This window comes from Papio anubis, chromosome 5 (genome assembly GCF_008728515.1).
Source record: "Papio anubis isolate 15944 chromosome 5, Panubis1.0, whole genome shotgun sequence".
Classification (NCBI taxonomy): domain Eukaryota; kingdom Metazoa; phylum Chordata; class Mammalia; order Primates; family Cercopithecidae; genus Papio; species Papio anubis.
The window spans coordinates 61,615,633-61,632,540 of NC_044980.1; the positions used below are offsets into that span (position 1 = coordinate 61,615,633).

Consider the following 16,908-nt stretch of genomic DNA (forward strand, 5'->3'; position numbering starts at 1 on the left):
GACAAATGACTCCAAAACACATCTGCTTCAAACAGCAAATATTTACCATGTCATAGTTTTTGTGAATCAGGAATCCAGATGCAACTTAGCCGGGTGATCTGGTGCCAGGTCTGTTACAAGGCTAATATCAAGGTATCGGCTGGGGCTGTAGCCACTTCAAGGCTGGACTGGGGCACCACCTGCTTTCCAAGCCCGCTCAGATCCTTGTCATGTTGTCCTCCTCATAGGACAGCTCATAGCGTGACAACTCACTTCCATCAGACAGAGGGAGCATGGGAGAGAGCAAGAGAGGGCAGGCAGGTGACCCCTTCTTGGGAGGAGAAGTTACAGTCTTGTAACCTAATCTGGGAAGTAACACCTCCTCACTTTTGTTGTATTCTAGTCCTTAGAAGTGAACCACTAAATCTCATACTCAAGGACAGACTAAAAAAAGGTATGAAGACCGGGAGCCAAGGATGTTTAGAAACCATTGTAAAAGCTGCCCCATCAGTTAGAAGAGGAAAAAGACGTGAGCTAGGAGCATCTCCACAAGCAGAAGCAGTCACCCTTTCCTCAGTGCTTTGGTATATTTTGTACCCACCTTGACATTAGCCATTGTCACATTTTATGACATGTGTGTGTAAATTCTGCCTTGCTAGATTTGTGAGTTCCTTGACGACAGAGACTTCATCCTGTTTATTTTTGCATCTTTGTTCACATGCTGTTTGACCCTCAAGTATTTAGAAAATAGTAGTGCTATGGTTTGGGTCTGTGGCCCTGATCTCATGTTGAGATGCAATCCGCAGAGTTGGAGGTGGGCCCTGGTGGGAGATGTTGGATTGCATGGTGGGATCCCTCATGAATGGCTTACAGCCATTCCCTTGAATGAGCTTTTGTGGGATTTGATGGTTAAAAGTGTGTGGCACCTTCCACACCTGCCTCTCTCTTGCTCCCGCTCTTGCCATGTGAGACTGCTGCTCCTCCTTCACGTTCTGCCATGTTTAAAAGCTCCCTGAGGCTTCCCCAGAAGCTGAGCAGATGCCAGCACCAACCTCTTTTCTTTATAAATTACCCAGTCTCAGATACTTCTTTATAGCAATGCAAGAATGGCCTAATGCAAGTAGAATCCACAATTAAGAAAAATACATTTAGAGCTGGACTAGGTGATGTTTGCTCGCTTCATTTGCGTTCTCTTGAGAACAGAGCTGGAGATGAGGATTTGAGGGCAAGTAGCTTTGGGATGTTGTCAAGAAGCAGGGATGAGGGAGGTGAGATAAGGAAGCAATGCCAGTGTAAGGCTGCTGTGATGGGCAACGGGAATGTCATTTGACTGACACCTTCTGAGACACACTGAAAGAAACACTCTGGAATTGGCTACCTGAAGGACTTATTGGAAACCAGAGCATTTGTCCACCACCAACTCCTGTGTTCTTTGGTTAATGGTTGTTCTCCCAGGGGAATGGTCTTTGTTTCACTTCTGGGCCTTAATGGGCTTACATGGTTTTGGAGAATGCCTGGGGCAGAAGAAGAAAAGTGTGTCTATTTGAGATGGGATACTTGGCCAGGCCTGGTGGCTCATGCCTGTAATCCCAGCACTTTGGGAGGCTGAGTTGGGAGGATCACTTGATCCCAGGAGTTTGAGACCAGTCTGGGCAACATAGCAAGACCCTATCTGTAGAAAAAAATATTTAAAATTATCTAGGTGTGGTGGTATGCACCTGTGGTCCCACTTGGGAGGCTCAGGTGGGAGGATTGCTTGAGCTTAGGAGTCTGAGGCTGCAGTGAGCCATGATTGCACCACTGCACTCCAGCCTGGGTGACAGAGCAAGACCCTGTTTCAAAAACCAAAACAAAAGAGAGAGAGAGAGAGAGATAGGACACTCTGCATGAGGTTAGTCCGAGCTTGCACTGAGTCCCCACTGTGGCTAAGGCTGATGTCAAAGGGTGCAGGGAGAACCTGTGGGGTGTGATGCAGGCCTCCCCAATCCCCGATTGTGTGGTGTAGGTGTCAGTTGCACTTGCAGACAGAGCACTAAGGCCTGATCCCAGGTAGGACCCTCATGGTTTGGATGGGAAAATGTGGGAGATCAGAGACATGGTTAGCCTTCACCTGGAACTTAAATGGCGAAATCCTTTTGTATAGTAGTTATAGGAAGATTTAAGTTGATTTATTTACTGTTTCCACTTGAACAGAAAGAAAAGTGAGATATTGGTCTCAGTTTTGAAGAGTTATTAATTGCCCTCACATGTGCCAGTCAATGTCAGTGCTGTCTGGAGGAAAAGATTAGAAGTTCCTGTGTGTTGCCTTTATCAGGAAGACACATACTGACTGATTGCCTTCCTGATTTTGAATCTGATTTTGCTTATATCTGATTTTGAGTCAAATACTGTGCATTTGCACAAAGACAGCCCTTATGCCCGTATTACTGTAGGAAGATCTTTTGATTGTGCTTTTTATTAAATTAGACTGTCCTCTTGTTTTAAATATTGACCTAGACAAGAATTATGGTGATGTGGCTACATGTCCAGCTGTTAAATGTGGTCTTTAAAATAATTGGAAAAGGTTGTAAAATGCTGAATAACATAGAGAATGATATAACAAACACCTCTCTATCTGACATCTAAAATTAAAGTTTGTATTTTGTCATTTTTCTTCAGAGAGTATTCTTTATAAAAGCAATTGGACATTATAAAAAGAAGAAAACTTAAAACATAAAGGAAATGTAACAGGACCAAAAACCCCTCCTCAGTCTTCTGTTCCTTTCTCTGTTCTCCCTCCCAGAAGCAAACACTGTTGTAGATTTCATATGCACATTTCTAGTTTGTGTTTTTATTCGCTCATGTACATTTTGGAACTTTTTTTCCCACACTTAGAATAGGTTTTTAGATATCCACATTGATTTATACAGATTTAGTTCATTCATTTTAAGTGCCGGTTACTATTTCATCTCATGAATATACCAGAGTTTATCCTTTCCCCTAACAATAAACATGTTAGGTGTGTCTAGTTTGGATTTTTGTTTTCAATATTACAAATGATGCTTCAGTGGACATCCATGTGTGGATTGCTTGCTGTCTGTAGGTGAGTATGATTGTAGGATCTATGCCAAGAAGCAGAATTGCTGGGTTCTGTAGTATACACATTTTTAAACTTAATGGATATTGCAATAAACTTGTCAAAGTTCTGAATCATTGTATATTTCTACGCGCAGATCTGTTTTCTTTTACACCAACATTTTGAGACTTTTGGATTTTCACTATTCTTATGGGTGTGAAGTGACAACTTTGTTGTTTTACTTTAGTTTTTACTAAGTTACACCAAAGAGTTTATGTATCTTTTTATGTGTTTAGTGGTCATTTTGGGTTTCATCTATTCTAAGTTGTTGGGTCATATATTTTACCCACTAATTTTCTTATTTCCCTTTTTCTATTAACATATATATTTTAGATATTAGAAATATCTTATTTCAGTCTGCTATTTTCTTTAAAATTTACTTATGGTGTCATTTGTCATGTAGAGGATCGAATTTTAATGCAGTTCAATTTGTCAGTCCCTTTTTATGAGTTTTACTTTCTCTACCTATTTAAGAAATATTTTCCTATTTACAGGTCATAAAATATCTTTTTTTTCTAAATTTATTTTTTCATTTTTTTATTTTTTTGAGATGGAGTCTCACTCTCTCACCCAGGCTGGAGTGCAATAGTACAGTCTCAGCTCACTGCAACCTCCGCCTCCTGGGTTCAACTGATTTCTGCTTCAGCCTCATAAGTAGCTGGGACTGCAGGTGCATGCCACCATGCCTGGCTAATTTTTATATTTTTCACATATTGTAAATACTTTTGTATTTTGTATTTTTAGTAGAGACAGATTTTACCATCTCAGCTAAAGATAGTTGGCCAGGCTGGTCTCAAACTCCTGGGCTCAAGTGATCCTCCCACCTCAGCCTCCCAGTGTACTGGGATTACAGATGTGAGCCACCATGCCCAGCCTTTTTTTTCTAAAATTTTAAAGTTGTGTTTTGACATTGTTTTTAATTCATCTGATTTTTGTTTTGAGTATGGTATGAGGTATGGATCAAATTTATTTTTCCAGGCAGAGAGTGAATCTTTGGCGTATCATTTACTTAGTGTGTCTTTTTTTCTTGTTTGTTTCACCACCTACAGTTTATACTACATTCACATTGGTGTTAGGGTCTGTTTTTCAGTTCTCTACTTGCCCCAATCTATTTATTTATGAGTGAATCCCACATGATTTAACAACTGCTGTTTTGTAATCAATCTTGACTTTTGTAGGGCACGTCTCTTATTTTTGTTCTTCTTTTATTTAGAATTGATTTAGATATTTTTGGCTATTTATGCTTTTAAGTAAATTTTTAAAATTGTTTCATTTCACCAAAACAAATCTACTTAGAATTTTGGTTAGAATTATGGTGGCTCTTGAAATTAGTTTGGGGAGTATTTGAGCCTTTCCTTCTATGAATATGGTATATGTTTCTGTTAATTCTGTATTCATTTGTGCCTATTAAGCTGTTTTATATTTTCCACTATATAGATGTTCTTCATCCTTTTTGATAGATATATCTCTAGATGCCTTATGATTTTTATTGCTATTGTGAATTATATCATTTTTTCTTTAATGTTTTCTAATTGGTTATTACTAGTATATGTAAATACTATTTATTTTTGTTTGTTGATCTCGTATCTAAAATCTCTGAGCTCTTTTAATCAAAAAATAATACATATATTAATAGAATCTCATATTTTAGTAGAGATAGTCTATCAACTGCAAATAGAATAGCTTTCTAATTATTTGCTTCTTAATTTTTCTTCTATTATTGCATTAGTGAGGACTTTTAGTATCTTGATAAATCACAGCAATATTATAACGCTTCTTATTTTGTTGTGCAGCATGAGAATTAAATACTGCCTCTTTTTCTTGACTCTAATCTTCCTTCCTGTAATCTGTTAGGCATACATTAAGATTTCTTATTCTGTCCTCTTTGTTGGTAATTACCATTCTACCTTTTTGGTATTTTGACATTCCTTAATATTATACTATATTTAAGTATTAAAATACTGGAGTTTTTGTTGGTGTTAGTACTTTTATTTAAGACACAGGTGAGTGTCTTCATTGGTTCTCTCTCTAATCCCATCACCCCTGTCCTTCCTTGCCTCCCCGTTGCCTTAAACCTGTTACCTTTTCCATAAACCCTCCTTGTTCCACCACCAACAGGACTGGATTGGAGAGTTTTCTTTTGACTAACTGTTCAATTCATTGACATCTTTAGACTATGTAACAGTTTAAGGGGCATCTATATCTTACCACCTATTTTTATCAAATTCAAAGATAGTTAGAAAGCAGTGACAGTGAGGAATGAATTAAATGTAGCCCCTGGTTTTGAGGAAGCTGGGTGAAGGCTTGTCACTGAGTGCAATATCACATGAGATAAGTGATTTAAATACAAGAGGAAGAATAACTTAATGAAGACAGTACAGTCTGTGAGCATCTCACATCCTCAAAGTGTGAGTGACAGCAGTGATGGCAGAAGAGAGTGCCGTGCTGCCTAAGGGCCCATCATCCTAAAAGTTAGGGAGGCATGCCTGAGACTGTAGGTCATATTGTTTATGGCTCTTTTAGAATTGGGCTTTTAATAGAGCAATAGATTTTGGTTGAAGTAAGTATTTGGAAGTCCCCAAAACATCTCAGCATAGTTAAGGTCACTGAACTTAAACTGATAACTCAGTACCACCTTAAGGAAATGATTTGATGTATTTTATTAATCAGTTAGGACTAAGGAGAGGCTCTTTGGGGTGGTGGTTAAGAGCACAGACCCTGGCCAAATTAGATTTGAATTCCAGCTCCACTTACCAGCTCTGTGACCTCAGACACATTTTTAAACCTTTTACACATTTATTTTCTCATCTGTAAAATGGGCCTAAAAAAAGCATTTCCTAGGGCTGTTATAAAGAATACAGTAGTTGATACGTGTAATACACAACAGAGTGTAACACATAGGAACTGCTATATGTAACTGCTAACTATCTGAAAAATCATAGATCCACAAGGATATTTGCTCTTTTAGTGAGCAAATTATTGCCTTGCCATTTTATTGAGGCAATAAAAAATGCTATCCTGGCATTTTATTTTTGCCCATTACAGAGGTTCACAATTATGAGAAGTGGTGCTCACAGCTGTAGGTCATGGAATACTCCTTATTCCTTTGGGAGTGCTTCAGGATTAAGAATTAAGAATTAAGGAGTTAAAGACAGAAATCTTACAATGTTTCTTTAAATATCTTTCAGCTGCATAAGATTAGCACATTTTTCTTGGCAAAGATCACCTTTTTAGTTTTTTTTTCTGGAGTATTTTTCGTCAGCAGCCTTTCTTGTTTTTCCTTCCAAACACTTCCTGTGCTTCTATCTTTCTGTCATCTGCCCTTATTCTATTCCCCATGCCTCAGCACTTCCCTCCCACCTCTTCCCAGCCTGAACTAAAAAAAAAAAAAAAAGGAAAAAAAAAACCCCAAAAACAAGTTTGTTCATTGATTGTTTAGCATGCTTCCTTCCTACTTTGCATGCCACTAGGCGTCTGGGACAATCAGGGTGGAAGTGTGCTGACAGCATGGGAAAGGCGCTGTGGATGGCGGCGGCACTTTCATGATGGAGTGGGGATCCCTGGCTGGTGGGCAACAAAATGCAGTGCCTGAGTCTGGTGCTAGGAAGGCCAGCTATGGGGCCATCTGCTCCTAGTCTAGAGTCACTGCTCAGTTATTTTCAAAGAGTTTTGCTCAGGATTTGCCTTATAATTGGGTCACAGTAACTGGAGGCACCTATTACATCCATCTACTACATGTGATTTATTTAGGTGAAGACAGGGGATCTGAGATATCAATGGTCCCACAAAGTCTGGAGCTCATGGGGACCTGAAGCCCCTATCTAGGCTCTAGTGCTTTCATTCAAAAATGTAAAAAATGCTCAAAATCCCCATGAGCCGGGCGCGGTGGCTCAAGCCTGTAATCCCAGCACTTTGGGAGGCCGAGACGGGCGGATCACGAGGTCAGGAGTTCGAGACCATCCTGGCTAACACGGTGAAACCCCGTCTCTACTAAAAAAATACAAAAAACTAGCCGGGCGAGGTGGTGGGCGCCTGTAGTCCCGGCTACTCGGGAGGCTGAGGCAGGAGAATGGCGTAAAAACCCGGGAGGCGGAGCTTGCAGTGAGCTGAGATCCGGCCACTGCACTCCACCCTGGGCGACACAGCGAGACTCCGTCTCAAAAAAAAAAAAAAAAAAAAAAAAAAATCCCCATGAAATCAATTATGTGGAGTTTATAACTAGAAGTGAATCGGGTCAGTGTTAGAGGTGATACAAATCAGCAGATGCTGAGAGCCTTCTCTGTGCCACTAATAACCAACATTTATTAAGTGTTTACTCATGCCAGGGATGTGCTGAGTATGGCATAGGCCCTGTGGAGGTAGCTGTTATCCCCATTTTACAGATGGGGAAGCTGAGGCTCTGCTAGGCATGTAGAGCCAGAATATAAACATCTGTGGATCATTTAGACCTTTTTCACTCTGATAGAGTGCCTTCCACACATGCTGTGTGAACCCAACAGGGCAAAGCCTAGCAGTAAACCACTGTGGGGAGCCAAAATGCTGTGTTTTACATTCTCCTGTTAAAAGTAGGTGTTAAAGAGTGCAGAATGACATTATGGCAATGTGACCTAAACATGAATGAGGATGATTTCATTTTCATTTGTTTGAAATATGCAGAGTTCATGTCTTCTGAGCCTCGGGGCTTTTATTAATAAGAGGGAGGGATAAGATGACCTTTCATCCATATACCCCACCCTAGAATTTATAGTGATTACACCCCTGGTAGAAGATGTGATTATTGTTGTGTTATAGATTAACACTGTTCTATTAGGTGTTCAGTATTGTAATGATGATTAGTGTGTATGTGGGCTCTTCATCTGTTTCACATAGGAATCTGTGTGGTAAGAAACTGCCAGAAGAGAGAGAGTTGCGATAAATGCTATCCTACCCCAATCTGCAAAGCCAGGCTGCTTCTCCTTTCCTGGTTACCCTGACCATTCTCTTCATGCCTGCTAGGACAAATGAAACAAGTCAAAACAGCTTTGAGGAGTACAGCACATCCCCTGCTTAATTTAAACACCAATGAAGTCTAATTTTCAGAGCCATATTACTTCCTGGCAATAATTTGCTTTGGGTACAACTTACAGCTATGTTGAAAATTTTATTTTGCCTTCAGAAAACTGGTTTACCTTTAGATTCCCACCCCCCCACCCCACATTTCCCTGTGGAAAATTGGTTCTCTTAATTTAGGTATCTTGTAATTTCACTCATTAAAAAATGTGTGCCATGTGATATCATTAGATTTTTTTCTACACTGAAGGGACATAGTGGGCTGACATATGTGCTGCAGTATAATTGTGCTGTGTTTTTGGAGCTCCAGTCAGTAATTACATCCATAAACTTATTGTCTATGGTAAAATATGTTAACTGGTCTTTGACACAAAATTCATTAATTTGCATCAATATGTAATGTTTCAAAATGCTCTAACAAAAGATCATTGACCGACGGATGTAATACAGTCTAAGACCCACATATTTCTCTGTGAACAGCAGTCAAGGTAAACGTTTTCTAAATAGTTTGTCAATGCCATGATTTCCAAAACACACATATTATCAAGGCTACAAGAAATTTGAACTATGACATGAGCCCAATAATTGAATTTACTCATCTATAAAACAGAGTATCTTAGATATTTTTGATCTTTGTAAAATTGAACTAGCTTTCAGGCAGGGTCTTGGAATTTCAGACTTCAGATCCCCGCGCCTGATTACCGATATGGATTCTGAGGTCCAGGAAGGCTGAGTGACTTGGCCCTATATATACCACCAGTTTGTGGCCAGGGGGAGAATTGCATCAGTTTCTTTTCCCACTATCCCTCGGAGAACTTCCTTCTCCATGGAATCTGAGTGGATTCTGTACAGAATGGCTTTTCTACTTTCCTAATGTTGAATAACTTTAAAAGGTAAATTGAAGTATAACAGGGTTGGGAAGTAAATTTGAATTCAAAGTAAGAATTGCATCAGGAATCCAATCCCAGGGTTTTCTTTTGACTTGAGACTGCAGACCTACAAAAATTACAGTAATGTGAAACCTTGACAAAAGAAAAATCCCGGTGATTAGATATGTGGGCTTCACAGATAATATCTAGTTCACCCCTTCAGCATTTCTGGGAAGTGAGAGCCAGAGGAAAAAAACTACTGTGCAGCTTCCCTGCTCAAAGTGTTTGCCTCTCCTCCCATCAGACACATAGGCACGTCCACAGTGTTTGTTTCTAAAACAGCACATTTTTGAAGGTGAAAAACACTTGCTCTTTAAGAAACTGGGACTGGGCAGAGAAGGAACAAGGGAAGGAGTCACTGTGGTTGCAGCTGCCTTTGACCCAGTGGTTGTGCAGGTGCCTTCTGGCTTCGGTCTGACCTCCAGATCGCTTTGCACCTTTCCCCATATCTCCCTCCTCCTTGTTTCTCTCTTTCTCCTCCCACCCGTACCTCTTTCCCTTTTCCTTTTCCTCTCCCCATTTTTCATGCTTTCTTTTCTTCCCTCTGTACCCTTCCTTCTTCCTTTTTCTTTCTCCCACCTCCTCAGCTGCCACACGTCAGCCCTCTGTCTGGTTGGGTTCAGCCCCACAGGGAGTCCTGGCAGGAGACAGGAGACGAGAAGGAGGTAGAATAAGAGAATGTGATCGAAATCATTGCTCCCTGGCTCCCTGCTGGTGACTTTAGCATTGGATGGCTGAATGCTTTACTGAAAAAGGAAGGACACCTGTCAGGTGACCTCTTCTCTTTTAGGTTCTGGAAGCAGCTTCCTCTCTTTTCCTCTTCAGGCCTAGGGGTGGAAAAAGAGTCCCACTCCTTTGTAAGTAATCCCTTCATCAAATTCTTCTCAAGCCACCCAATGTGAGAGTTCGATCTGTGTTTTGCAGGAATCCTGACTGAAACACTGAGTACGGTTGAGCTGATGATGAGTAACTATGCATCCCACACACACATACACTCTTGCTTCACTGATTGGTTTAATAAATATTTATTGAACACCTACTAAGTGCCAGGTAGAGAACAGATGAGACAAAGTTCCTGGCTTTGTGGAGCTTACAGAAAGACAAACACATACATATACAGTATTACGTCAGGTGATAATAAATGTTATGGTGTAAAGGAAGATGGAGAAAAGGAGCGATGGGTGCATCCCTCTTTTAGAGGAGGGGACATTTGAACATTCCTGAATGAAGCATGGGCATTCTTTGCAAAATACTTAAGGGAATGTTTTCCAGTGAAGGGAATCCCAGAGATCCTGAGTTGAGAACGTGCTGGAAGGGCTCTGGGAACAGCACAAAGACGAGTGTGGCTGCAAGAGCTGGGAGCCCGTGAGCCATAGGAATCCAGACAGGCCGCTAGGCTGGACCCAGAGAGTAGAGGGAAGGGCAGGGGAGGTTTGGGAGGAAAGTGACATGGGTTGTCTTATGAGGGCATCTTTGCATATTACGGCATCTGCCCTTGGTGGAATACAGAAAGCAAAAGTAACAGAAGAGAGAGATGAGGCTATTGCTGGAATCTGCATGACTCAGATGGCGTTGTGGGTTGAATTATGTCCCCCCGAAAATACATGGAATTCCTAACCCCCAATACTGCTGATGGGATGAAGACACAAGGAGAAGACAGCCATCTAGAGGCCAAAATGAGGCTTGGAACAGTTTCTTCCCTCAGCCAGCAGAAGAACCAACCCTGCCAACATCTTCATGTTAGACTTCTGGCCTCCAGAGCTGTAAGACAGTTTCTGTTGTTGAAGTTACCCAGTTTATGGTACTGTGTTACAGCAGCCCTAGCAAACTGACACAGATGGCTTAGTTGAGGTTGAGGACAGTAGAAGTAAGAAAGGGCTGAATTAGTAATATATTATGAAGTTAAAACCAGTAGGACTTGCTGAGGCATTAGACATAGGAGCAGTGCTAATTGTTTGGCTCATGAGAGAGAACAGGAGAGAGAAACTGAGATCAAGGGTGAGACAGTAATGTTGACCGCTGAGTCATTAGAGCCACTGGGTAGATGGTAGTTCTCTTTGCTGGAGATGACAAACACTGAGGAAGGTGGATTTAGTGGGCAAAGGTCAAGAATTGGCAAGGGACATGTAAAATTTGCAATCCCTGTTTAACATCTCAGATAGTTGGAGATGTCAAGGAGATGTGACGGAGTCATACATGCCAGCTATGGTGACCATCACACTCTACCGTTGCTGCCTCTGAAACTATAAAGCTTGGACCACTCATTGCCACTGAGGGCCATGCTTTAGAACTGGTTTTTCAGAGGTAGGGTGGGCACCACTGGTCGCACACAGGATTACACTAGTTAATACACAAATAGTTTTAATTTAGCATTTAATATTTTTAAATATGTATAAGGAAAAATGCATATTACAAAGACACATTTTCAAGATGTTATTACATAGGCCATCATTAAAATGAAAGTATTTAAGTGTTTTTTTAAAGTCATCTACTTAAATAAAACTATTAAGAAAATAGCACATGTACTATATGTAATAGTACTTGTAGTGCTGCATGGATATGGGAAAAAATAATAAATGATTGAAAGTTTGGGACACAACTTAAAGCATTTATAATGATGAGTTTTCTAGCCCTGTCTCGTCACAGTCTAAAGACCACTTTCTTAGGGCTGTTTTTAACTACAAGTCACATCATCAATTCAGTAAGTAAAGATGAGCATTTGTTTGAAAAATCTGGAAATAGGCCGGGCGCAGTGGCTCACGCTTGTAATCCCAGCACTTTGGGAGGCCGAGGTGGGCGGATCACTTGAGGTCAGGAGTTCAAGACCGGCCTGGCCAATGTGGTGAAACCCCATCTTTACTAAAAATAAGAAAATTAACCGAGCATAGGTGGCACATGCCTGTAATCCCAGCTGCTTGGGAAACTGAGGCAGGAGAATCGCATGAACCCTGGGGGTGGAGGTTGCAGTGAGCCTAGATCGCACCACTGCACTCCCACCTAGGTGACAGAGTGAAACTCCATCTCAAAAAAAAAAAAAAAAAAATCAGGAAATAGAGTACATTGCTGGTAATTGCTGCCAAAAGTATTGGCAAGTATTGTTTCATGATGTAAAATATGAACGTTATGGTGAAAAAAAGTAGCTGCTGTCTTAGGGTCTGCATTTTAGTGATGGTGGTATCCCATTTTGGTGACTCACTTCTCAAGCTAATTTGAAAAGTCTGGGTTTAACTGGACTTTTCTGGAGATGAAGGAAAATGATCTCTTCTCCTTACAAGGTTATTAATAATAGAAATTTCATAAATTGTGATTAGTTTTATGAGTTTTTAGAAGCCTATGATGTCATAATTGAAAATGTGCTCTACTTCTAAACGGCACATTTCTTTGATGTTCATTTGGGTTTCTGATCCCTATTTTGATATGCTTGATAATGGTTAAATCTCCCTGTCTTACAGATTCTATCAATTGATTTATTTTCATGGAATATTTTTGACTTTGCATAATCCTATATGGCTTTATTTATGTTCAGGGGTCCCTTTAATAGTGCCTATTTGTAATAGCTTTGTTACATTTAAGTATAGTGTTTAGTAAGAGCTTTGGTTGGGGGGTGAGATATAAACTATCTCAGAGGTGAGTAGATAAATTTATTCTTCTCTGAAAATGCATGTGATTCTTTTCAGAATTAAAACTCTTTTTTTTGTTTGTTTTTGTTTTTTCTTTTGAGCCAGGGTCTCACCCCATCATCCAGGCTGGAGTGCAGTGCATGATCACGGCTCACTGCAGCCTTGAATTCCTGGGCCCAAGTGATTCTCCTGTCTCAGCCTCTCGAGTAGCCAGGACTATAGGCGTGGGTTACCACGACAGGCTAGCTTTTTTTTTTTTTTTTAAGTAGGTCTTCTCATGTTGCCCAGGCTGGTCTCAAACTCCTGAGTTGAAGAGATCCCCCGACTTCAGCCTTCCGAAGTGCTAGGGTTACAGGCGTGAGCCACTATGCCCAGCTAATTTGAATGAATCTTTTGAATGGACTTTTAAGAAGCAGGCTGGTGGGCCTTCAAATACTTGTATGCTCCGATATATGATTTTCTGGTTTTCTAGGCTAGAAATGCCTAATGAAAGATTTTTTTTTTAATGGAACTAGTGCTAAAATTATAGATATACTTAGTTTTAAATTTTCCTTATGCTTCTCATTTTGATATAGAATAACTTATACCTGATTTAAAGAATTAGGCTTTTATAAATTGTCTGATGTTAGCAACTAAATTCACTGGGCACCCATTATTTCATGCCTGATACATTGTTTTCCATAGAGCATTCTTGTAAATATGTTTACACGATGCAAATTAAGCTAAAGTACTAAGCTATCAGATCTGTAATGTTAAGGGAACAATAATTTATTTAAAAAGTATGATGTGTAGTATTAAGGAATATTTATAATTTCTAAAATGACTTAATAGGAGAAGGCTTGGTAAAAGCATTTAGCATAGAGATGAAATATGTCTCATTAAGTTTCTTCATTATGCACATGTCAACTCTTCTTTTATTAGTCTCTAAGAGTTTATTTACATAACTGGGGGTTGCTTCTTTTATTAATGATAGTTATCCCAGCAAAATGATTTTGGTTGGGTTCACCTAAGCAATAGAATGTGCTTCCCTTTCCACAAAACTAATGGTGAGGAATCCACCCCTTCCTCAGCCAGCTCCCCTTGCAGTAAAGAGCCCTATTGGCATATGCAAATAAGCGATTCAGTTTAGAGCCCTGTGGGGCTTGCCCAGGTCTAATTTGTTATTTTGCTGATGTTGATGGCATTAACCAGGAGGTAAGTGATAGCAGGAGACTGATGTCTCAGTCTGGAATGACAGTACCAGAGTCTGAAGGCTGTCATTTAGAAACAGAAACGGATTCTTAAAATTTGGGAAAATGAAGTCACAGATTTTGCCTTTAGTGTTGAGTGACATAATTTAATGTTCTCCTGAACACGGAAAGCTGTGTGAACAAATCTGTTATATGGGATCATGAATTCCTTGTGATATCACTTATGAGAGCCCTGTTTGCTTTTTCAAAACTGTATAAAGTATTACATAATCAAACTGATACAGCTGTACTTAAATGACTAAGTTCAAAGATTTAGAATTTGTACCTTTCTTGGATGTGTCATAGGATCTGGTAGGTAGCAAGACTGGGAATAGGGAAAGAAAAATATTTTCAGGTAGGATCTCCCTAAAGTGAAGAAGCAGGCATGTTCAACTTCTAAGGAATTAAATTCTTCTCAAAGGTTACCATCTTGGATCTAACTATGTGCACCTTTCCACAAAGTCTCAGTGTCACCAAACTAACTAACTAACTCTCTCCCTCTCTCTATATATGCATACAAATAACCATCACAAACCTTTTTTTTTTTTTTTTTTTAAGCAATAGAATACCAAGTGACTAGTTCATTGAAAATTAAGGTTAGTTTAAGGTATGAGTCACATGGAGAAAAACTTGTGGTGAGCTGTTTACAGTTCCTTTATTTTCACTCCATATGTAATTTATTAAATGACTTTAATCCTCCAGGCTCTTCCTTGTTTCTATGAAGATGTATTACTGGAATCTCTGTGTAAATACATTGATTATTTCATGGCCCTATTTGTTCATTGTGAGCAGACTATTGTTACAGATTTATTGTACTTGAAAATAAATTAGATAAAATGGACACTGGGTTTCAAAAACCTAACCCTTGAAGGATGTGCTTGCTCTCTTTAAACCAGTCTCCTACCTACTGGGAGTTTAAGATTCAGATCCTGGGTTTAATATCAACATCTGCCCCCTGCTGAGTTCATGGCACAATTAGCTAATTAAAAAATAAAGTAACATTTTCACCTTGGAGTCAGAAGAAGAGCAATAAACCACAGGCCCAGGATTTAGTTAATTTGCACATTGACTGTAATTGTGTATTTAATGCTGAGGTTAATTTTTTCCCGATGAGTGGGAGCCTGGCACTGTGCTTTGGAACTCTTAAATCAGTTGTAACCATTCCATAGGGAAAGTTAATAAGGATGATTAGTTATTCAGACAGATTAATGAGGATAATTATTTATTTACATTTGATAACTTTTAGGTGGGGAAAAAGCTTTAAAACCACCTTCTGATAAACCATTAAGTTGAAAGGAGCACTTTCACATCAAACTAAATAAATAATCCACAATGCTTTTTTTCAAACACTGTATTTCTCATGTGAAAACTCCTGATTCTATGGACATGGGAAGACATGCTCGGGTTTTTGCTTGGTTTTGTTTTGTCCAATAGTCAGTAAGTCAATGGAAAGATTCTCTGTTCTTAAAGCTTTGGTACATTTTCTAGGTCAGCAGAGTTTCAAGACTGTTTCCTTGTATTTTTTTCCCAGAGAGGGTAGAGAAAGAATGCATGTTGGCAGGGCGGTTACTAGGAAAAACATAATCCTGACTGGCAATCTGCTACTTAGAACATTTCCTTTTTGAAAGGTAAGCATTATACTGTGAATGCCGAAGCAGTGATTGTTGGCAACTCAAGTGGGTGTGATTGATACACGTCTTAAAAGTAATAGAGCTGTTATTCCTAGAAGAAGAAGAAAAAGAATACTTAAGTATTGTAATATAGAAATTGCATTTTTATCTAAGGAGGTCTTTTCACCCTCCTCTGTTAAGAGAGCTGAGCAAATGCTAGCCCTCATATGAGGGTCATTTCGCTGCTGATGTTGGCTCTCACTTGCATGGGGCCTTTAAGCCCAGGGATTTTGTGAGACCATCTCCTGGTTGCTTTCATCTCCCTTTCCCTGGAGTTGATGCTCACAGTGGGTGGTACTTGCTTCTTAAGTTCTTGTTCACTGTTGTCCAGCTCTGAGAGATGGAGAAGTAAAACTCTATACCATTAATGAGGCCCCATTCCAGACTTCCCTTTTAAATATAGTACCTTGGGTTGTATGTTTGTGTGTTTGGTATGGAATGAATAATAGGAAGGTGTTACGCCTTTCCATGTGACCCATATGTCCAATATGTATATGAGGACGTTAACAGGATTGGTCTTAGGAGAGACTACTCTTTTACATAGGTTTAAATTACAAACGTAATGCTAAATCTCTGTTTCAGCCAATAAAATATAATATGCATTTAGGGGCAGAGTTTATGGTGGCTGTCAGACACCATGAATTCTGCCAGGATGACAGAGAGAGAAGCTTCTCAGGCAGGACACTTGTCATGGTTTGGAGGAAGATTGTGATTTCCACATCATTTTGTTCATATCTAAATGGGTGGCAATTCTAACCCTAAGAAGGCTCTGCAGTACTTTCTGTTATTTCAGAAAGATGGACTTCATATTCAGAGAAATCATGTTTCAGTTTCCCTTAGTGTTTTTGAAATAGAGACAACTATCAAATAATAGAAAAATGAAGATCTGATGGGAAATATCTTAATACTGGGTTGTGTTTGTGACTTTATTACACACATGCACATACAAGTTTGTTTATAACAAAATAACTTGCACATCACATGTGCTTTTGTGGGGTAGAATGTGTCTTGTGTTTTTGTTGTTGATGTTTAGCTAAAACAAAATACAGTGCCGTTAAACACTGTCCCTCTCCCTTTTCTGACCATTTCTCCATCATCCCACACCCCACCTTCTCCCTTCCCACCTCTCGTTCACTCCCCATCTTCCATTCACTGTCAGGAAGGGCAGCCTCCGAAGAGCCATTTCAACTCAGCCCGACATCGCCAGAGACTAGTGGACCCAGCTACTTCAAAAGTGAGTGTGTCCCGTTGCCCTGGGCAGCGGGTGTGCATGGCGGCACGGTCCCGCTGCGGTAAACAGGGTGTGGGGTTTTATTT

At 39.9% G+C, this 16,908-nt stretch overlaps 1 protein-coding gene across 9 annotated transcripts in view; it reads left to right on the plus strand.

Annotated features, from left to right (window-relative positions):
• Window positions 1-16,908, plus strand: part of MAST4 (microtubule associated serine/threonine kinase family member 4) — a 576,418-nt gene that overhangs the window by 254,767 nt on the left and 304,743 nt on the right. For 4 of the 9 annotated variants that reach the window (XM_017959600.3, XM_017959601.3, XM_017959602.3 and 1 more), the window contains one exon: window positions 16,751-16,825. The exons of 4 other annotated variants lie outside the window; for them this stretch is intronic. In XM_017959600.3, the coding sequence (XP_017815089.2) occupies window positions 16,751-16,825 (75 nt within the window). Of the gene's footprint in view, window positions 1-16,629; window positions 16,826-16,908 lie in introns of those variants that run through there. One more of the 9 variants, XM_031666194.1, reaches the window with a different exon arrangement.